This window comes from Lissotriton helveticus, chromosome 2_1 (assembly GCF_964261635.1).
Source record: "Lissotriton helveticus chromosome 2_1, aLisHel1.1, whole genome shotgun sequence".
NCBI lineage: Eukaryota > Metazoa > Chordata > Amphibia > Caudata > Salamandridae > Lissotriton > Lissotriton helveticus.
Genome location: NC_136059.1, coordinates 515,876,632 through 515,900,250, shown reverse-complemented (window position 1 = coordinate 515,900,250; position 23,619 = coordinate 515,876,632). Strand labels below are relative to the sequence as shown.

The window sequence follows — 23,619 nt, the reverse complement described above, 5'->3', positions numbered from 1 at the left end:
AATAATCCAGTCGCGCAACACGACTATGAATATTAGGAGACTTACACACCTGGTGGACGACACTCATCCCGGGCGCCCCTTGTCCTCTCGATAGATATCGAGAAAGCTTTCGACAGCTTGGAGTGGAAATACTTATACAAGGTCATGAAGCGCTTTGGCCTTGGGGATGGTTATATCCAATGGACAAGAGTGCTGTACACGTCGGCGGTGGCTAGAGTGCGTGTGGGATCTCTCGTCTCGCACCAGTACCTGGTGGAACGCGGAAGGGGTGCTCGCTGTCTCCCCTGCTGTTCGCCCTGGCGATCGAACCACTCGCGGTTGAGGTCCGAACAGGAAGTCACTATAGGGGTATAGAGAGCGGAGGGGGACGGCAGTTCATCTCCCTGTACGCAGACGATTTACTGTTGTTCCTTGAGGACGCGGAGGAAGCACTGGCGGGTGCGGAAAGACTACTCTTGCACTTTGGGGAGCTCTCGGGCTTGAAGGTTAACTGGTCCAAGACATGCTTGTTCCCTCTGCGGCAAGGCGCGATATGGCCTGCCCACCGTCCCTCACTCAACTGGGAGCCCACCTGCCTGAAATACCTAGGAGTATACGTGTACCACACGGCGGCAGACATGCTCGACGGCAATGTGGGCCGCTGTCTGCGAGCGCTGAAGGGAAACATGGCCTTTTGGGCCACACTCCCGCTCTCGGTGACCGGCCGAATTTCGCTTAGAAAATGATCGCTCTGCCGCGTCTTCTTTATTACTTCCGCACGCTACCTGTGTGGATACCCAGCTCCATCTTTCGTCGACTGCGTTCGCAGCCGATCTCATTCCTCTGGGGATCGGGCAGGCGACGGGTCGCACTAACAACACTCACTCGCCCGAAGGCCTCGTCCTGGCGGTCCCGGACTTCGAGATCTACTACCTGGCGGCTCAGCTGCAGCTCTTCACACAAGAGATGGCGAGGGTATTCCGCGGTCCAGAACACGAGAGGGACACGGGTACTCCAAGACATATCCTCGCTTATATAACCTTGCAGCAGAGACTCACCCTCAGAGATTTAAGCCTCGAGGAGCAAACGTTTAGGCTCTGCTGGAACCGCTCCCAACGTCAGGGGGGTGTGAAGTACCCATACGCACCTGAAATACCTCTGGGTATGGTGACAGCGCTCCCCCATGGAGGGGACTAGTCGCAGTTGCAGGCTTGGGAAGATGCGGGACTGCAGGTGCTGGGCGACTTATACGAGGATGGAGTGCTCATACCATTCCACACTCTACAGGAGCGGTTCGACCTCCCGAGAGGGGGCTTTTTGCTGCATGCAGCGGTAACTAGGGCCATCCAGGCACACTGGAAAGGGGGGCTTTCCGAACCTACGACGACCATGGCCTGTCAGTATGCTATGATGGCGGCAGGGACTTATAAAGCAGTAACATGCCTGTACTCGAGGATGCTCAGAGAGAACTTGCCGCCCTTGACAGCGCTAAAAGCCAAGTGGGAATCTGACCTGAACAAAGAGATCCCCGAGACGGCTTGGGCCCAGATAGTGCAGCGAGCGCGGAAGAGCACGAGGAACGCACGCTTCCAACAAATACACTTTTATATCCTCCACAGAGCCTATTTAACGCCTGGCAAACGTAGGAAATACTTTGGGGCGGCTGAAGTGGCATGCCCCAGATGTTCTACAGAGGGAGCTGAACTGGACCATATGCTATGGTCCTGCCCTGACCTGGGAGACTACTGGCGAGCGGTCGGGGACACGTTGAATGAGGTCACAGAGAGAGGCCTACATTTCGATATGGCCGCATGTGTCCTGAATTGGTTCCCGCACACTCCCAAAAACAGGATTACAAGTACATTTATTGATATGGGCCTGCTATTGGCCAAGCGGAAAATCACAAGACTTTGGAAAGTGAGAACGAGTCCCACGCAGAAGCGGTGGATTAATTAGCTCCTGAAATGGGCTGCTTGCGAAAGCACACTCCGCTACCAAATGGCACGCTGAACACCAAATGACAAAGCACTGGACGCAGCAACTGCTTGGGAGGCGCTAGTGCAGGCCCTGCGACATAGCGCGTCACAAGTTGATGGGGATACTCCTGACCCTGACGCAGACACTTCCCGAGACACGCCAGGCACATCACATACCTAGACTGTTATTAGCTCCTGACAACATTCACAGATGCAGATTAAGCGAGCTCTCTTGCGTAGGTTGGGGGGAGGGGGAGTGGATTTGGGTTTTGCGGGGTGAGGGTGGGGAGTTGGGGTCAGTTCAAGAGACGCAGACGGGGTGAAAGGGAGGAAAACTAAAAGTGGACATGTGTACTCCTTGAACGGGTTGCCACTGTTAATGCACTTTTGCTTCTGACATTTCCTTGCTTGACGCCGCCCGACCTCCGAGTTGTGGGCTTAACAGCTGTGTACGGAGCTGACCGGGAAACGGTGTACTGCGCAATCAGAGCTATAGTGTCTGTATGGCAGTGGTATGTTTATCATAAGTCTGCAATAAAAATTGTTTAAAAAAAATAATTAAAAAAAATGAAACACTGAGGGCAAGAATGCTAGGTCATTGATCGGCCACAGTGGTGTGATTTGACACCAGGAACAAACTCTTCAGAGTACAGGTAGAAAGCACAACCAACTGGTCATGTCCCTGGTCTGTACACCCAGCGGAACAAATCTCAGTGATACAGAGAATGGCATACACCCAACGGAGAATTCTTGAGTTCATGGTGCCAAAGGTACTGTTCTTTTTTTGCTGAGACTTTTCAGAACCGCTGGATGCTATGCACTACATAGCTGGTACAGTTGCTCAAGGAAGGCAGTTGGGCTGTTTACCACAACCTGAGGCTTGGGAAAGTAATGGTATTGGAATTGGAGGTGTGTAGCCAAAACACATCTGGTTTTCCTGGAGAACCCCAATGAGTTGTCTGAAGCTTGAAATAAATGGAACTGAGGCAAAAGAATAGATCAGGCTGTAAGTGTATTTCAAGAAAGCTAGGATATTGTACCACAAAGCACTTTAGGGAAAAACAGATGTTGGCATTGTGTTACCCATCTGCAACATATGAAGGAACCCAGAATGGAAAAGTGAGGAAGCCAAAAGGCAACTGAAATTTCTGGTACTGGAAAGGTACAGAGACGAAGGTAACATGCTCGAGTGTGGCATGTTCCGGCTGTAATGAAGTCTCTTCTGGAGTGTAAGAGGATCTGCATGTGACAGACTGTTAACATTTATTTTCATATGCTGTGGAAACAGCGTTCTATAGCTTCGTTTGGTTGAGGTTGTCCATTTGTTTAATGAAGGGCATGGAATACGGACCTGGAGGAGGTTCGTCTCAGAATATCATAATGGGTGCAATCCCCTTCCCAAACTATCTAACAGTACCTTTTTTTATAAAAAATAAATATTTCAACAGTATGGTGAAACAAGCTCTATTTCACTAATGGCATCCTCAATAACAGCACACAATTATATGAGGAACCCATACGCCTCTGTAACTCTCCTAACTCAACTTTTGGGTCCTACTTAAAGGCACCTAACCCTCCAGCTTGAGTAATGGTCCTATGAGCCACTTACAGCCAGCCCCTGGTCGCTCTACCCAATCGTCGCTCTACTCAATCATCTATCACATTTATTTTAGTACAGCGCCACAGAAAACAATGTAGTATGTTTTTCCATAAGGAGTTTAAATGTTATTCTAAACATTTGAGACTAATGAATACTGTGGAAAGTGTACACATTATGAGATTCTTGTCTTTTTACACAGAACAGGGGGAGGGAATACTACTTCCTACAACCCACACAACCTTCATGACCAGTTCATTAAAATACTATGCTTAAGAACAGAATGATAGACAGAATGATAGACATTATGATTTTATTATATAGTATTGCTAAAACTTGTTTCATAACAAAACATCACTTCCGGAGTACATTTGTCATTTGGTTCTGATATTCATCAAATAAGGTTTAGATGCAATTCAAATTCATTACCAGAAGTCGCCGCTATTTGCAGTGTTTACATTAACCACACTAGTTCGAATGCATTTCTCATGGTTAAAAACCAAACAAATTTAGCATAGTTATGATGAAATATTTTTGTTCTTCATTTATTAATGACAAAAACCATAGGAATGACTCAAGTCTTGCACTGTTTTATTTTGAATCCAACAGATACCTTGTAGCCCGGTGGCTTCAACTGAATAGTGCTGAAGTGAATTTAATTCATTTTACTCACTAATCTTATTACAATATTCTTCTGAGACGTGCCAATCAAGATGTTAAATGGTGCAAATAAAGTCCTTTATTTAAAAGATCTTTTTTCTCAAAAAGTGAATTATTCTGATGAACAAGTTAGCAGCTACATTTTAACGACTCAGTAAGAAATAAGACTGTTGAAGTTCCCTGATGATGTTTCTATGACTAGATCAGGCACTTCTAGAAAACTGATTACTCCACATAGACAATCTTACACTAACATACTCCAGGACATTTTTGAAGTAGATGAAAGCCCAAAGAGAAACCTACCAGAATGTTTTTCCCCCCAGACAATTGGGAGCTGGGTATGGTGGAATGAGGAGGAGATGGGTGGGACTGTGGGAGAAATAGTAGCAGAATTTCACCACAAGGGGAAATCAGAGAAGGTAGATTTAATTGTTCATTGATTCAATTTAAACTTAATTTTTTGGACAAGCCACAGCTTGTTATAAAGTCAGCCTTTCTGACTGCCAAATGTTGAAGATGTACTCCACCACAATTTAAAAACAGCATACCTAAACTGACAATTGGGATAAGACCAGGAACATGTTTTCATTAGCAGAAGGCAAATGTTTGCTCGGACATGCAAGCATTCCCCACCGCTTCTCTAGGACTTCAAGCCTCATTAAGTTTTACCGAAAAGTAAGAAAGTGGCTAATGTCCTGCAGAATAATAACAAACCAGTGTATCATTTGCCTGTGAAAATACCCTCTGCTATGAGCTTCCACAAATAGCTAATAGAACTAGCCAAAATAGCTTCAATCAAGATGGTTTTGTACAGATTAAAGACCTTCAGACTCAATACGTGCACATCTGGGGTCCATTCAGGGTACAACTAGGACTACTGCCAACAACTGTAATGCCATCTTATACTAGCAATTTGTGGTACTGATATGGTTTCCAATGAGTTTAATGTTATGGTTCTATTTTTTTTTTTTTTTTTTATTTCCTCATAATGCCAGCTGTCATGTTGAGACTCTTCCTATCTCTCAATACTGATTATGATGACCATCAGAGAGAGGAAGGAGTACTACATTATGTGCCGTTTCTGATACCCGTCCCATTTTCTCTGTTCCGCCCTTGAGGATAAACTTGGGAACTTCAGAGCCACAGGCACGTTGGGTTAATCATTAGACCCACTGTTTTTTTCTTTCCATTCCATCAATAAAGTCCAGACCTTATCGCAGGCCATATCTGATTCACTTGTTACTATGATGCTTTTTAAAAGTTCAGCAAAGGATGGGGGGGTCCTCAGACATGGCTGTATGTTCGGAAACAAATGAAAATTCCTAACTATTCTATGAGGGCACCAATTTGGGAATCACCAGGGACCCCTACATGTTTAAAAGATCAATTGAGTAAACTGCTAAAAGATGGGGTATTCACTATTGGGCTGCCCTTAGGAAAGAGGAAGTCTAGTGAGATGGGAGACGCTTAGTAATTTGACTGAGGGAAAGCTTACAAGGTCTAAATACTATCAATTGGGCTCCTGGTGGGCTGCACAAGATTGGGCACAGGAGGAGGAGGATCCTAAATTAGACCAGATAACAAGAACAGAGCACTGGGAGAAGGAAATCTTCTACTGGTATTGGGCCTTTTTAGATGCAGAAGATAAGCTTGAGGCCGATGTAAGGAAACTATGGAGCAAGGAGTTTAATGAGGAGGAAGTTGAAATTAGATGGGCAAAATCATTTGAAATGTTACAAGCAGTTGTGAAACCAGCGTCATTTAAGCGTAACCATTTATTTACTGCTCACAGAGTTTACAGGACTCCGATGAAGTTAACAAGGGTTACAGGTAATAGATACTGCTGCCCAAGATGTAAGATAGAAGGAGCTGATGACAGGCATATAGAATGCCAACAAATTATGAAATTTTGGTCGGAGGTATGCAATTTTTTGGGAGAGCTCGGAGGTAAACAAATCAAGGTAAGCCCTTGTTTAGTGTTCTTTGGGCTATCGCAAGAGGAAGAGGTGGGGAAACATTTTGCTTCCAAACTTATTTTTTATGTGATTTTACTTGCAAGGCGTGAGATATGCAAGAAGTTACGGTTCTAGTTGACCTGTTCCAGTTTTTATGGAACAATGAGAGAATTGATGCAAAACCCAAACTCTGCTAAAAATAACTGACTTATCCAATATCATAAGGATGGCAGAAGATCATCAATGGACCAATTCTCTGCACACTTGTATGAGATTTGGTATTAGATTTCCTGTTGGCTACAATTATATTTTCATAAGCAATTTTGCACAGTTCATCATGCTATATGTTTAGCAATTAGAATGTATTAGGTATAGACAATTTTCAATCACTAAAAGCTATATTCTTTCATAGTTATTGATGGGGACTGATTGTTTTTCACTGCACCTTTATTTAAATAAAACAATTTAAAAATGCATTTAGGTTTATTGCAGGTTTTGACACTGGCACAACGAAAACAACTTTCTTCAATAATTACTTTATTTTCATGTAACGTTATACTTTTTTGAAAAATGTTTTTTAAACAACTTGTTTCAAGCTTTATGAGCCAGGCAGGAATGTGTGCTTAAGAGGTGTGGTTCTCCTGATGAATAGAACCCCCAAACGAAGAGTGGGGGAAGGGGTGCAGAATTTTTGATGAATACTGAACCAAAAGAATTTGGAGTCGGTCACACATGCAGTTAAACATCACTATTTAATGCTCCAAAATATTAAGCTACTTACCTGCAACAATGGTTTTGCAACTTTCCCCCACATGCATCCCACAAAACATCCTGTGAAGGTAACGATGGTGGAAAAGACAGGTGCATCACAGATGATGACTGAAAACAAGGAGGCCTCAGGGGTTCTTTTTCAATCCGGGGTCTGGTTACTGACATTTCATCTGTCGGTGCCAAGGGTTGCTTTTCAAAATTATTTACACTATTCTGTATCAAACCAATAGATGGCAGGATCTATAATGGATACCAAGATGCAAAACCAGTGTTACAGGTAAGTACCTCATTCCATTGATCCATCATCTGGCCTGGTAAATGCTATGCCATTTATTCCTGACTGCACTACATCTGTCAACGAACAGGTAACAACTTATTTCGTGTAGCTGCTAGTTTAAATCTGCACAAAGTAAGGCAATATTTGACAGCACTTGCTTTCTGTATCATTTCACGCACAGTGGAGGTCACAAATCACCATTTGTACAAATAAATGTGGTTAAATACTCTATTACAAAAAATGCAAAGGCTAATTGTATTTCAGTGTGACCAATCTTTGAGGCTGCTAAATTGACACTTCAAATTTGATATGCAGAAAGACCCAGACTTGCGATCTACTTAGTTGCTGACTTAACCACACACACCACGTAAACGCATATATTAGATATATACAACTACAATTAATATTTTGTTAATCTCATGTCCTTGCAGTCTTAAAAGTGGACAGCAAGGTCACAAAATAAAATATTTTGAAAATATGCTACTTCATATGCACAGATAAAGATACACACACAATGCTGACTAATGTTAAACACACATTGCATAGTAGGTGTTACACAATGTCTGCCAATGCCACGCTGCCTCGAGAAACACTGCTGGACAACAAACAAAGCAGGTAATACGGGCAGCAATAAGCATTCTGTACATTTTTGCTGCAACATTCAAGACTGCATTAAAAGCAAATAGGTTTTTTTTACACACTGACTCCTCAGGGGAATGGAGGTTTCTGAAAGTGGAGTTTATATTGTGTTGCACATCTGTCAACAGAAATTACATGCTGCAGCAACCAGTCTTGCGTGTTATATTGGACACTTGGGAAGGTCTGCCAGAGATAACTATAGTGTATTGGTTGTTAGGCTTTAAGTCATAAAGTCATAAAATGTAAATGATAACATCCGTAATACAGTAAAACAGAGGTTGGCTGCTTATATGTGAAGTGAATGGTCATCCTCAGAACTAGTAGTAGAAAGCATATAAATGTAGTTATAGACAGACAGCTGAAACCTCAAGAGGAGAGTCTCCATATGCAGACCACTAAGTGGCCAAAAGTTAAAGTAGTACAATAGGTGGCAGCAGATCCTATTGTATCACAAATACATGCACGCGGAGAACAAGACATAGTATTGCATTGTGTGGTACACACTTCAGCAACAACTGCATAACGCTCTACAACAATTTTGATGAAGTTACAGAGGTATGGATGCCTTGAATGACATCATCAAAGGGTATGGCGGCAATGTCACAGCACTCAATGTAGGCATTTATTGTCACTAGTAAACAAAAAGTCCAACATTTTTATACTGAAACGGACATTGCAGACAAGTGAAGCATCACCACATAATTCCTTACCTAAATGGCTGCGGAAATGTTTGACAAATTCGATTCCCTCTGCAATTTTCTTCCAGAATTTAACATGTCCATCATGGCTGGCAGTGATGATAAAATCTGTCCTGTGTAGATTGATAAACAAATAAGTTACTAAATATCTATGGGCAAAATACTTTTTCTCAACAAGCCCTGTCTGTTGGCAGCAGACTGTAATCAACCAAATATTATCGGTGCTTTCCCTGACTCTTTTACCAAGTACCTCAGATGAAGTGTGTAGGAAGCTGGCTCTGTACATATTATACCAAAGTCAGGTATAATGTGCACAGAGTGCAGGGAGTCCGTGGAAGTATATCAAAGGTTAAATTAGGTATGTACTAACAGCTCTCTCTGTGGTAGTGTGGGCGAGCAGTTAGGCTTATTAGGAGGGTCTGTTAAGCATTTATTGTATTCAAGAACTTTTTTAGGAACAAAACTCGTAACATTGGTTCCTATGGGAGAAAAAGGATTAGCGGTTCTCAGGTAAGTAAACTACTTGCGGGTGAGAGTTTTGAGGGTTAGGACCAAGGTTCCCTAAGGTGTAGGTAGGCACTCAAGTTGCACCACCAGTGGCACTAGGGCAGCCAGGTGCAGAGTGCAGGGGCACAATGTTAGCCAATGGGGCTAAGGGGGTTTTCAATCAGGGACTGCTCACGGGCAAGCCACTCTGGTGTGGGAGCAAAGCTCCTGGAGTTAAGGTCAGCATTGCAAGGGCCAACAATTAGCACAGGAGCTGCTGCCAAAAAGACGTCGGGACCCTGTGGATTCCAAAGGAGACCTTCGGTTCAGCAAAGATGCTGCAGGCTCGAGCAGGGAGACTTCCTGAAGTTGGGTTTTTGGAGGATGCCTGGACACTGGTAGGGCCACCTAAAGCCGTGGGGGGTTGTGTGCAGAGGTGTCTTTTGGTGTCCGGTTCTTCTTACCAGCTACGGGTCCGGTCAGGGGTGGGGGGGTTGTGGGGGTAGGCATCTGCTTGAATCATGAGGGAGGTCGGGGAATCACCAGATCCCAGGTCAGAATCACTGGAGAGACCTCGTTGTGGTGTTGGGCTAATCAAACACGTACCATGGGCATCGGGTGCAAAGTGGTGCAAAATCGGGAAGCCGCCTAGATCAGGATTCTGTGGGTGAGTCTTTGCCTGAGCAAATCCAGTGCTCATGGAAGACAAAGTCTTTAAGATGGTTGTAAAGCAGGTCCTCTCGCCTCTGGGGGACTGCTGAAGTTTCGCTGTAGTAGAGTAAAAGTTGGGAAAGGCCATTAGGACTGGGGCCAAAGCAGTTGGAGTCCTCTTCTTTCTGGGTCAGCAAGGCTCTTCGGTCCTTCTTTCTTCCTTTAATCTGAGGAGGCAAGGTTCAGGGTCACCCATAAATACAAAATGTAGGGGTGTTAAAGGGGTGTGCAGGTCGGTACCAATGGATCCCTAACTTGGGGTGGGTACACCCCTATCATACCACCCTCCAGTGGGAGGGGGCATGAGCCTCTTCCTAACTGGCTGGGTCCCCTTATCTTTAAGATGAGGGGACTGAGATGTGTGCTTCACATTGCCTGCCCCCCCACTTAAGGATTGGGGTTGGCAAAGTTGGGCTACCACTCCTCCTAGCTTGGTTTTCTTTGTGATTCTTCCGCCCAAAGTGGGCGACAGAACCAGTGGGAGCGAGTTGCTGGGGGCAGCAAAAGGCAGGGACAACGTCCAAAAACGACAGGCCTTTGAAGCTTCCACTTCTGCCAGGATAGGTTGGGTTTCTTGCAGGGCCGGACTGAGAACCAAAACCGGCCCTGGCAAAGGGCTCGGCCGGCCCCCTGGGGGTGCGACCGAGCTCTTTGCCGGGGCCGGTTTTCGGCCGTTTTTGTTACAGGGCTGATTTTGCAGCCCAGGGCCCAAAACCGGCCCCCACCCTTGCGGCGCACCGGGGGATTGCCCAGTGCCCGCAACGGCCAGTCCGGGCCTGGTTTCTTGCCCCAGAGAGTGGAGGCCCTCTACCCAGGGGTCCAGAAACCTGTCTGGGGTGGCAAATGGTCCGAAGCCATGCAGGAACCAAACGAGGACTGGTCGCTTTTCAGGGGGCATCTCAAAGTTGCCATTCGAGTGCATTTTACATTAAATCCCACACTGGCATCAGTGTGGGTTTATTGTGCTGAGAAGTTTACTACCAAACTTCCCCATTTTTAGTAAAGCTATTGTGGAGCTGTGGAGTTTGTAATGACCAATTCCCAGACCATATACTCTTTATGGCTTTACTACACTTACAATGTCTAAGAATGGACACTGTAGGGCTACAGGGCTCTGGCCACTGTACCCTCACCTGGGGACTTGGACACCCTGCTAGAGGGGTGACTTACCTAGGCTCCAGACAGTGGGTTGCAGGCATGGCACACAGGGATGTGTGCCATGTCAACTTTTCATCTTTCTCTGCACCAAATCACGCAGCCTGCAATAGCACAATAGGTGCTGCAGCCTTAGAGGGCTTCCCTAGTCACAGTGCCCGTGGTATCCATAGTACCTTTTACAAGGGCCGATTATCTGTGGCCAGAGATGAACTGAAAAGCAGACATCTGTTTATCAGTGCTGTACAACACACTCCAAGCATTGCCCCAAAGCCCGGGAAAAGGTCTTTGGCGAGGTCCAGCATTCATGCCCAATCGAAGTCAAAACCTGAGAGCGTATGCTATTCCTAACAGGGCAGGGGGAGCAGGGTAAGCCAAAAAGGGAATATTATCCCTAAATGGAGGAGGGAAAGGGGTATCCTTCCTTACAGAATTAGGGCCCTCACACACCCAGCCAGCTGGGTGTCATGTTTCATCATAGGGTTTGCTCATCAGGTCGGCGCGGCAATACCGGACGGGCTCCCTATAAGGGGCTTTTTGGCGGAGATCTTTTATTCCTTACAGTTTGGTGCTGTGGGTGAGAGGGACCTAAATGTGTAGATGTGTAAATGTGCTAAGTGAGGGTCAATGGACCGTGTAAACAGGAAATGGAAGTCCAAACAGAATAATTTTAATGAATATGGCTTCCAACCTGGCTAAAAAGTAAAAGTGGCGCACTCCTGATATAATGCGTCAGGAACTCACGCTCAACATGTTTCTTCCCTAACTGCCACGGTGTGCGCTAGCAGCAATTCATCAGGACCTAAAAGAACAGTTCTATCTACACTATTTACACTACTGGTGCTGTTCTGGTTAATGGACCGTGAAAGACGACACAAAGCACCTCAAACGTGGTACCTGTAAATGCGTTGGCCAACCCAAAATCGATTGGTGACTCACACCATCCACTCACGGCAGGTAAAGGCGCCTGGAATTTCGCTGTTGTGACATCAACCACGAGGTCATCAGTGGACCTACCCATACGCTGCCGCCAAAATAAGGCATAATATTCCCTTCTTGGCTGACCTCGCTCCCCCTGCCCTGTTAGGAACTGCATACCCTCTTCTGTTTTAAGATCAGGAAGAGCACAGCATTGTGTAGCATTCTAATTCAAAGAAGCACTGAAAGGCCAGGGTTGTTGACTGTAATCCCGCTTCAGGGGCTGGGATGTGCAACACCACTACGTGAAGTAAAAGGCTAGGTTATAATTCCTGAACTAACATGCTCTCACAAATGTAAAGACTAGGGCTCAGGATTAAGTCAACAATTAGGACACAAATAGACCATAATCTAAACACACGATAGATTACAAAACTATATAATACCAAAATTACACATGTTAATTTTAGTCTGTAGTTTCAAATGCCTTGTTAAGAACAGGAAACAACCTATTTTCCGTACTTAACATGCTTTAAAGTTTTAACGCATGCCATTACAATGGAGTTATCACAACTCAGACACCATTACAACGCATTACCAATAGAATGCCTACTTTTACAACCCATGCCTTTACAACAAATTTCATTGTGAAGGCACGCATGGTAAAGCCATAATATGAGTTTTAAACGTAAGTATTAGGTAAGTATGGGTTTTTAGAGTTTGGGTGTGTATCGGTTTTTGGCTGGCAAGGTTATTTTTAGGGTTCTGGGTGGGTAAGGGTTTTTGGGTGGCACGGGTATTTTTAGGAGTTAAGGTGGGTTTGGGTGGCAAGGGTAATTTTTGGGTGGCAAGGGTACTTTTAGGATGTAAGGGTTTATGGGCGGCAAGGGTAATTTTATGGTGGGTTTGGGTTTTTGGGTGGCACGGGTATTTTTATGGTTTAGGGTGGGTATGGGTTGAGGGGTTTCATAAATCTCCACAGTTGTTTCCAAAAGGTAGCCCCAATACCACCCAGCTCTATAGGAGGCAAGGAAAAAGCAGCACAGCCAGGCACCACTGCTTTGTGAGTTTATAATTTGAGTTTTGGCATGTTTATGTTTGACATTATCTCACTTTGATACTATATGGATCTCAATTTCGGTATACATATATACACACAAAGTGATTATACTTAACTGACTTACCTGTACCACACTCGTAGGCCTTTACCAATCATGCTATTACAAAAGAATTCGTTGTAAAGGCACATGCGTAGTAAAGGTTTGTGTTTTAGTGATATTGTGTTGTGATAACTGCCCTGAAATGGCATGCGTTGCAATAGCATGCGATGTAATGTCATACAACCGTTAGCACCATTTTTGGCACAGGAAGCCTGTGCGGCCAAAATCCGATCTCTAAGAAAGTTCTAACCTAGCTCAATAAAATACATAATGGACCTTTCAGGGGTCCTGCATTGGAACAGACAGTCTGGACTCTACTTGACAAGATTACTTGAATTACTGCCATAGCACGTACACAGGCAACCCCAAAAAAAAATTTCAATTTATTTGGCAGGAAGGAAGGCAGCAAAGCTTTTCTTAGGATAAAAAATATGGGATCACAATTTCTGAATCAGACTCTGCATGCTACCAATGAAAATCAGTAAACATCAAGGTGTTCTGCGTGATGCACAAGCATTCTAGACAAGAGGTTCCAAAGACCTAAAGACACTGATAAACAACTGAAAGCCATCTTGCAATCTTAGATCTGCACTGGACAACACCCTTCAACAAAAAGCGCTTGTAGCAAAACACCACAGGCAGTAGACCCAGAAGCATCAAACAAATGTATTCTAGCATTGGGAGAAATCGGTCCTTTACAAATTCTAGATAACCAATGACCATCATCTTCCCTCAGGCTTTCCTACCAACCATAGAAGCAAGAACCAGATTTTTTAACTATGGAAACCCCCATCTGCATCCACTCCATAACCAAAATGTTTACCCCAGTACTCAACAGAGGGGAAAAAATCCCACAATTCCTGCATCATGCTCAGAAATAATAACCAGATTGAAAATTCAACTGCAAATAACCATAAAAGCAGATAGCCTTCTATTCTAAGTCTTGAAGAGCCATTCGTTCTCCTTGTATTTAACTGCTTGGTAAAACATTTTTTTTAAAAAACCCTCCCAAAAAAAGTGATCACTGATCTGTGCTTAAAAAGCTCTGATATTTCTAGGCTTTAAGAACATATTACTTTTAAGTCATGAATCATGTCTACACGGTTTCGCACACCACAGTTTTATCACCATTGCTTTTCACACTCCATATAATGTCAGAGCATGCACGCCTGGGAAACATCTTTCTTTGGGCGCAATGCTGTGCGCTTCTGCTGGAGGACACATTTAACCTGACACTTATTGTAGGATGGTTGTTCTCATTTCAGACCATCAGAAAGGCATATTTAAGCATCAGCAATTAAGGCAGGAGTATGGAAAGAATCTGAACTATACTTTGGCCGTGGGATCCTACAAAAGATGGGATTTGCACTGGAAACAGGTATTGGTCGATAATGCTGAATCCAGTGGCAATTCCCTTAGTGAACTATTTCCTTTAACTGAGGTTCAAACCTAGAAAAGTAACAGGGAAGCTACACACCCTGTCCTCCATGCTCGTTTCACATTTGTCGCTAGAAACTCTGTTTTGCCGTTGCAGGACCTATCGGCTTGTCAGCAGGTTGGAATGGAAAGATGGGAGGAATCCGTTTACTATGGAGGAATTAGAACCAGCTATAAAAAAAGACCTGGCGAATGGGAAGGCTATCCAGGTGTTGTACACCGCTCCAAATGCAAGAATATCTGCCATGGGTATTAAATCTGCAATGATCAAAATTACAAGGGGGCCTAGGCATGGGTGTCCCTGTTCTTTGCTTCTTTTTGCTTTATTCATTAACCCTTAAATAAACTGCCTAACAGCCCGCATATCAAGCCATTTACTGTGCAAAATAGTGAGCACTCAGTTTTCGCATATGCGGACGATATTGCGGTGGCAACAGTGAATCCTGTTGAGGCTTTAGTAGAGATTGAGCGATTGGCCCAGGAGTTTGGCTCAGTTTCTGGATACAAATTAAACTCTTCTAAAACTCAAGTTTTGTGTACTGATAATATTCAAATTGACGATTCTAGAGTCACGTCGGAAGTCACATATTTAGGTATTAAAATTAAAACAAATATATGAAAGACAGTTGATATTAACTGGAATACTACAACACAACATATAAGACAGGCCTTAGATAGATGGGGGCGGCTGCAGATGACTATAGTCGGAAGAGGTAATATTATTAAAATGAGTATTCTAGCAAAAGTGTTATATTTATTTAGGGCGATTCCCCTTGAGATTCCAGTTAATTATCTGCAACAGCTACAATCTGTATGTGCTAAATTTGTGTGGGCCCCGGGGAAATCGCGCCGTGCGATGAAATTTATGACACTTCCGATTGAAAGAGGAGGCCGAGGGATTCCTTTTTGTTTTACTATTATGTATGTTTTTTGCAAAGACTTCGACTTCTTTTAACTGGGGAGCCGGTAGAGGAACCTGCTGAAGCGCCGTCTATATTCTTTCTATTGTTGGGGGACCAAGCTAGCGGTTGCTTAATGAAGGAATTGGAAGGTAATTACTATAAAAGAACCCGCTTCAAAGTGTTGGAAGCAGCCTTCAAAATCTGGAGAAATATATCCAGATTGATGAAATTAGGGAAGATTACATACTACACACCTTTCAATGCGGATAAAATATTACCGTCGGTTTTCTGGGATCGGGTTGCTAAAAACTGGTCAGATAAGGGTATAATGTTAATTGGCGATCTGTTTGCATCTACTGGGCTCATATATACATATGAAGATTTAATATTAAGATATAACTTATCGCATACGTCTTTTTTCAAATATCTTAAAGTGTGTGATTTCTGTATTCTAAAGCATATTCAACCAGTTTCTAATGATCTGGTCGAGGCAATTCGAACCCGGAAAAAAATTGGTATCCTGTATAAAATGTTGATGGAGTATAGACCAGATGATCTACAGAAATATAATGGTTATTGGCAGGCTCAGCCGGGGGAACCGGATTTGTCAATAAGAGATGCGATCATGATGCCTAAGGAAACTTTTTTGTCTGCTAATCTTAAAGCTCAATTTTACAAAACTTTATTTAGATTGTATTACACTCCAGAACGGATGGCAAAGTGGGGCACACAATATGATGGCAAATGTTTTCGGTGTGGTAGTGATAATGCTGCCAGTATACATATATTCTTTAGCTGTAGTAAATTGCATCAATTTTTGACTGGTATAGAAAGGCTTCTCACCATGATTACTCATACTACTGTTAAGATCTCCCCAGCTCTTATGTTATTAGGGATAGGACAGAATGTTGGAAAAGGTACCACTCTTTGTAAACATAAGTTTTTTTTATTTGTAGCTATGACCCCTGCTCGTTTGTGTATAGCATCAGATTAGTTTATATGAATTAGAATGGAGCCTCTGCCTTAAAGGGGGTGGAAAAAACGGCAATTAGGTATGTTGATTTGGGGGGCAATTAATGCACATATAGAGATGTGACAAGCTTGGGGTCATATGATCAAGGTTTTTAATATTTAAATATTTGATTTCATAATTGTTGTTTTTTTTGTATGTTTGGTGTCAAGGAAAGATGGGAGGAAGATCTAGATCTCACTCTATATGGATGGTATTGGACTACATGCAGCAGACCAATCTTAATCGCATTTTAAGAAAACAGTTCTACTCTCCGCAACAGATAAAGTAGATTGCTACTATATTTCCATTTTGAAAGTGAGAAATCAGGCTACTGAGTAGATCATTTACAGTGAGAACAGATTCAGCTGTTGCAGCACAGAAATCATTAAGTTGGAATGGAGATGGGGGCATGGCTTGGCACAATGGAGAGGTACCTTTGCGAATTTCCCGGTGTCACACCACCATTCAAGTGCCGTCCTGTAACCCATGCTGACCCCTGTATCTCCAGTACGCATGGGGTACGAATAACTATCTGGCGGTGTTTTGAGTGGCATTTCTGAAGGTTCGATAGCCCTTGTTGACCAGTATTTTCTCCACAGCAGAGCGGTGGCCAAAATGCAAGATGGTGGCATATGCGGAGCTAAAGACATTACCTGGCCGCAATGAAGACAGGATCGTCGCTGGATGGCCTGGAGGACCCCGCGGTGCTCGTAGCAGCCTCTGCGGTGCAGGGGAGTTGGGAACCAGTGGAGGGCAACAGAGAGCCACCACTGCAGTGGGCGGCGATGGAGAGGAGGAGGACTGCAGTGAGGCGAGGTGGGTCATAAAGTGCTATAGAACCTGGGATTCTGCTGCCGGAGGGCAGTTGAACGCCCTGGGCCCCTTGTGGAGCAGCACAGCCAGCTACTGTATGCTCCAGACTGGGAAAAATAGCATTGAGGGCAAAGTGACTACCCCCGGCATAATGCATTGTAGGGAACCTATGGACTCATGACAGTGTCTTTGTCACAGCAAACTTGGAGCCTGTGTGGGGAGAATGACAGCCTGCATGCATACTGCTATTGTTGACCCCAGGAGGAGAGACCACTGGGTATCATCCTTGGTGTTCTCGTGGAGATGAGTGGAGAGTGCTTGTTCGGGGAGCACCAAGTCTCTGAGGGAGACTACCTTCGAGGAGATCAAGCGAGTTACCCAGGGGGTGCCTGCTGAGCCAGGTGGAGCCGGTCCGATAATTGCTGACACTGAGCCATCAGACCATTCTCCAACACTGGGTGGATGGTTAGAGGTGCGATGGAGAGGCACTCTAAATGGAAAGAGCCAGAGGATGAAAAGTTGAAGGAGCCAGGTTTGCCTGCGTAGGCGGGGGGGGGGGGGGGTGGAAGAGCACACAGCCCTTTCCAGAAGCTAGACACAACACAACCCACTTCACTGGAGGCCAGCCTGCTGGCAAATCAGATACCAGGGAGACTTTAAAACAGGAAATGGATACTGTGGTGGCAGGCATTGGCCTTTTGCGGGAGGACCAGCACAAGATGAGAGAGAACCCAACACAACGAACGAGCGTTGGCCAACCATGAACCTGCAACGCGCGTCCTGCAGGAACACCACCAGGGACTGGAAGGGAGAGTCCAGACACTAGAACGCAAGGAGGAGGATGCTGAAGGCCAAGCACATCGAAACAACATTTGGATAGTCGGCTTACCTGAATGCGTGGAGGGTACAGATACACTTACTTTTCTGGAATCCGGGCTCAAAACATCGGTGGCTCCTGAGGGCTTCTTCCCCTACTTTGTGCAAGACCGAGCGCATAGGGGCCCGGCGAAGCAGCCCTCAACGGTACACCCCCCCACCCTTGTGCTGTGGTGACACCAAGATGGTGAGATTAATATGCTCAATGCATTGATTGATTGTAAGCTCACATAATGCTGGGGGAGAGACCTACCATGCTAATCTGGGTTGGAGGGTGGGAGGATGTTGCCTTAATGTCCCAGGGTGGGGTACTTGAGGTTATTTCTATTAGGGGTTCACTATGGTATACGACTACTACAGGTAACTGTAGAATAGCAGCAGGGAGTGCATTCAGATGACTATGTTGTCGCGGCTCAGGGAAAGGACACGCTTACACGCTACGATGGTAGAGGACCACACAAACTATTCGATTATATCCTGAAATGTTCGGGGGCTCAAAAACATGACTAAATCATATAAGGTGAAGGCCTACTTGAAAAGGGGGGGGGATTCATATAGCACTGCTTCAGGAGACACATGTGGCTGTGACTGAAGGGATGTCCCTCCATAAGTGCTGGTGGGGTAAAATGTATACCACCCACAACTTTGCATGGGATGGCCTCATTTGGGTACACCCTGCGGTTCCCTTTCAGGTCACACAACAACTTGTTGATACTGCAGAGCAGTATGTTCTCACCAGTTTGCACATGGAGGATAGAGACATTAACTTGGTCAATACATATGCTCTTAACACCGGCCAAGCTGGTTACCTGGACAGACTTTCACACATACTTGCTCCACATATGTTCAGCGCAGTTTTGTTTGGTTGGGGAGGGGGGGACACTTCAATGGAGTAGCAGATGCCCAGCTAGACTGCTTGTTCCCTCCCCTTCTCTGCAATCCAGGTGTGGCGGGGGTGCTTGGCAAAGAGAATGGCAGGGTCACTGGGAAGACTCACGTTCACTTTCACAAAACTTTCAAAGATTTCCTTTGCTCAACCTGCGCAGGGGAGGAAGCCAGATGCCTACTTAAAAAGTGCTTGGCACTAGGTTCGTTCCCACCGAGCTGAAAACAGCCTACATTAGAGCTCTACTCAAAAAGAAACCCCAGTCCCCCCCAGACTCCTCCAACACAGAAAAACTACAACTTTATATCAAATTGAGCATTTTTGGGAAAAATGCTTGAGAGAACAGTGTTTACTCAACTCTAACTTTACAGTCCAGCTTCTGGACTAGGCAGAGGGACAGAGTCAGCCATCATATCCATCTGGCACGACGGCATGACCTAAAACTCACCATGGAAAACAATGGAGTAGATGCTGTGTTGCTTTTGGATTTATAAGCTGCATTTGACACTGTCCACTACTGGAAGCAACTACAAAGACTCCACAATCCCAGAATCCGTGAAAATTGGCTAAATTAACTACTTTGTATCTCGGAGACAAAGTGCAGTGTACCTGCCACCTTTTGCATCCCCTCCTCACACAGAACACTGTGGCGTTCCTCAGGAGCCCATTATATCCCCACTGCTACTCAATATCTACCTAACCACCTTAACAAATTGGATTATATCAAACAAACGCACAAGCTACATCTATGCAGATGACAGACATATTATTTAAAAAATGGATAGCGGGTAACCATGGATTCAGACCTATCCTGGAAACCACATGGTAAAGGGAAAATTAAAACACTTTGTCACATCTTCCCATACCTTTCATACCAACATAAACTGCAAGCCATCCTTACACTCGTAATCTCCAAGCTTGACTATGCCAACAACCTATACCTTGGTGCACCCACATTTATCAAACACAAAATACAACTCCTCCAAAAGCTGCAAAGCTTCTTCTCACCTTCACCCAAGAGAAAGCACAACTCCAATCGCTCCACTGGCTACCTACAGCGAAGCACGCAATGTTCAAGGCACTCTGGTCTATAGAATCTCTCAAGGAAAAGGACTGTATACCTACAAGTTAAATTCAAGCAAACCATACCGAACACTGCACTCCAGGCTTGCACCATTTATACATTACCATAAGAAATCTGTGGAAGGCGCTGCTTACTCAGTACAAGCTGCCAAGCTCTGAAACTCACAACCAGCCAACATTAGAAGCACCATGAGCATATACATTTCCGAACACAGAAGAAAACAGGACTATTATCTAGAGAATTGCACCACACGCATCCCAGCAAAAGATGTCAGAAAACATTACCACCCTCCAAAGCAATTCTCAGGTTACATTCACCATCTTGGATTCAGCAGCACTCCCTGGTGATTCACTACAGACTTTGTGGAAAGCACCACCACCTCTGCCGCAGCATGTCTTCAGCCCGAGGGGAGTAGGAGTGCAGGTTGGGGAGTTCCTGTCCCAATTTTGCATACAAGGAGGCGAACATATTTGGAACATGTGGGGGTAAGTGCGTCAGGGCTCCCCTAGTGCAAGGAAACTCAGCAAGGTGTCCGTTATCATAGCTGGCTAACTCCGCCCCCAAACAAGGTAGTCAACCTTTATCTCACTGGAATGTTATGAGCGAAGTAAAGATAGAAGAATGTGACCCCCTCACCCCCACTTCGCTGTCACCTATTTTATGTTGATAGAATGTGTTTTGATTACAAAGAATACACTCCTCTGTAAACACAACACAGAGTTTGATTTCTTGCTCGTATTTTTTGGAAAGCTTCATCTTGTACGAAAACAGAAATGTTTTTTTCTTTTTAAACAAATGTAAAGGCGAGATTTGAAGGAGGCATTTCTTTTGAGGATATGTAAAATGATTAGAACAAAGCAATGAAAGGCATTGTGGAATGACAGAAGCTCAACGGGTGACTTTTAAAAAGCGGGATAAGGGATTGTACTACTTAATATCGACACCAACAAGATTGTCATATACGAATATCAAGAATAGAATAGCGAAAGATTAGTACAAATGGGGAAGTATAGATTTATTATTTTAAACTTCATTTCTAAGTACCTTGAAGAAATATGTAGCGTGTAAATGTATGTGGAGTTAGGTATAAAAAAAATCTAGAGTTATTTACCTGTTGATATTTTATTTTCGTTATTCTGTCCTTGATGTTGAGTCCCATTGATACTGCGGATTTAATATTAAGGAGGCAGACCGGATAAGCCAAGGACAGACATCAACGGAGAAAATTCCAGACACCCCTACAGACGGAAGCACGTTATCTTCAATCCTAACATACTGATAACATTTCACTTTAGCATTCGTCCTCAAAATGCAGAGGCAACAGTATCAACAGAAGAAAGTGGGTCATGGAGTTACAACATAGACACGTGAGTTTTTGGGCCACGGCTCAAATATAGGATTTACAATTTTCCCTGTAACCATAACAGACTGAAACATGTACCGAGACATAAGGTACATTTTTTACCAGTTTTTTGTTCGGTGAAGTCACCTAAGTTTCAGTTTCTTTTCTCACACACATATGGTGATTTTGACAGGCCAGGAGCCACATATAATATATTATACAAAGAAAATAAGTAGACGGTTCGATAGGAGAACCAAAGAAAAATACGCACTATAAACAAAGAATCAGCAGATGAGGAGTAGGAGGCCAGTGTTACATCAGTGATTACAGGTAGAATTCCCAAAAAAGCAATTTTATAAAACTGAAAGGACCCTAAAGACTTCGCATAAGAACATATCATCAACATAATCCACGTTCCTACTAACTTTGCAAGCTACAAAAATAGAAATGCAAGGTCCTGGAAGTGTTCCAGCACTGGTACACTGCCGGAGGACAGCAGTTGACTCACAGTATTCTATAACATTCAGGAGGCCACAGATTGAATTAAGACTTAAATCACGCAGCTTTTAAAGGAATTACTACACACAACCCTATTGATTGAATAAATGCAAAGCATCCCCATCTAGGACTGAAAAACAGACCGCAAGACATTCGGAGGACATGGGATCTGGGCTCCAGAACCCAGCCATTTAGACCGTGGCTATAATTTAATTCTAGCTCACAAGTACCTCTCCTTTCATAATTCTATGTGCGTGCAAACAATGGGAATTGAAATGAAAACATTGTGTGAGACACCAGCTAGCTAATTTATTAATGGTAAAAAGCTATGTACATTGGGTAACAATGTTAGGTTTGCATGGAGCTGTTTCTTACACACTAATCAACGCCAACTTATTTAGGTAGTCTCAGTAGTTGTAGAGAACTAGGAGCCCCTTGTGATGAAATGTCCTTTTGTGTATGCACAAGACATGCTGACTAAGAAACATCAAGGGTCGTAACCTACCCTTTTGTTTTTGGAGTAGGCACAGGGAGAATACCAGAAAATACAGCTCATGCAATTTTAAAGTAAAGCCCTTGGCGACACAACATGGTTGGCTGCAGGTCTAGTGTACAAAAACCTTTACAGTAATGAAATGTACAATAAAAATAAGAGTTAGTGAGGGAGACTACGGTTTTGTCTAAAAACAGCTATAGATTAAATTAATAAACGTTAACATTTTCGATGATTTGAACTGCAAAACAATACACACAAAAATACAGATATAGAAATATTAAATTTAATTCACAAACAAAAAAACAACATTTTAATTTTAATGGGAAAGATAGACCTTTTCTAAATTTAATTGAGGCCACTCATTATCCGTACGATATTCTGTTTGATGCACTTACACTACTTTATTTTTAGGTTCTAATTTGGAATTTCCTAAATATACAGAACAAAATTTTACATCTGGTTTCTTTGTATATTATTCTTTATTAATCTGCTAACATTATTTAATTTCCTGGGTAAGCTTTGTGGATCACGAGGGGTCCCCGGACCACAGATTAAATACTGCTCTAGCCTTTCTTTGATCTGTGCAAGTCCTGTCCCGATGGTTTTCAATTCTGTTTCCTCTATTTCTCGAGCCCTTAGTTCTACTTTTTACAAAGTTCATATATCAATGTCTGAATGGAATAGTGAAAGGCCTCAATCAAGGGTTGATGGGGCAGGCAGGAGGTACTCTTAGCAAGCTTTGATAAGTATTACCCCTTTCGCACTGGACTCTCAGGGTAGACAGAGTGAGCAGTCACGTTTCTCAGGGAGGTAGTGTTTGGTGCTTGGGCTCAGCACTCGACCAACATACACAGTAATTTCAATGTTCAGCACAGAGCTGTTTTTTTCCAGAAAATGTGCTTTAATCACACAGCTGTACTAAATACTACACAGTCCTAATAATCATACAAGTCAATGCCCTTCACTTGGATTAGTTTTCAGTGTTCTAAACCATCTCCGCTCCCATTACTACACCTTCCCGTGAGAGCTTCCACTTGCTCTGGGTCGCCATTTATGAAGTCAGAAGGTGGCATGAATTAAGCACACGTGCAGATTTCAGGCCCACAGTTAATTACACACAGTCATATTAGTCTTACCCATCTCATGGTACGGGTCGCATGTTTTGAGTCGTTGTTCTCTTCCTGTTTAAGTGGCGGTGTTCCCATATGTCTTCTGCAGGTGCAGAAATGAGCCGAAGGTCTGTTGGGCTGCACAGAATGCTAGGAGAGGACGGTGCCTACCAGAATGCCCA

At 43.9% G+C, this 23,619-nt stretch overlaps 1 protein-coding gene across 1 annotated transcript in view; it reads right to left on the bottom strand.

The window, feature by feature from the left end:
• PPWD1 (peptidylprolyl isomerase domain and WD repeat containing 1) overlaps window positions 1–23,619 on the bottom strand; it is a 387,705-nt gene that overhangs the window by 322,006 nt on the left and 42,080 nt on the right. Inside the window, exon 3 of the mRNA XM_078675153.1 lies at window positions 8,565–8,665. Within this exon, the coding sequence (XP_078531279.1) occupies window positions 8,565–8,665 (101 nt within the window). The remainder of the gene's footprint in view (window positions 1–8,564; window positions 8,666–23,619) is intronic.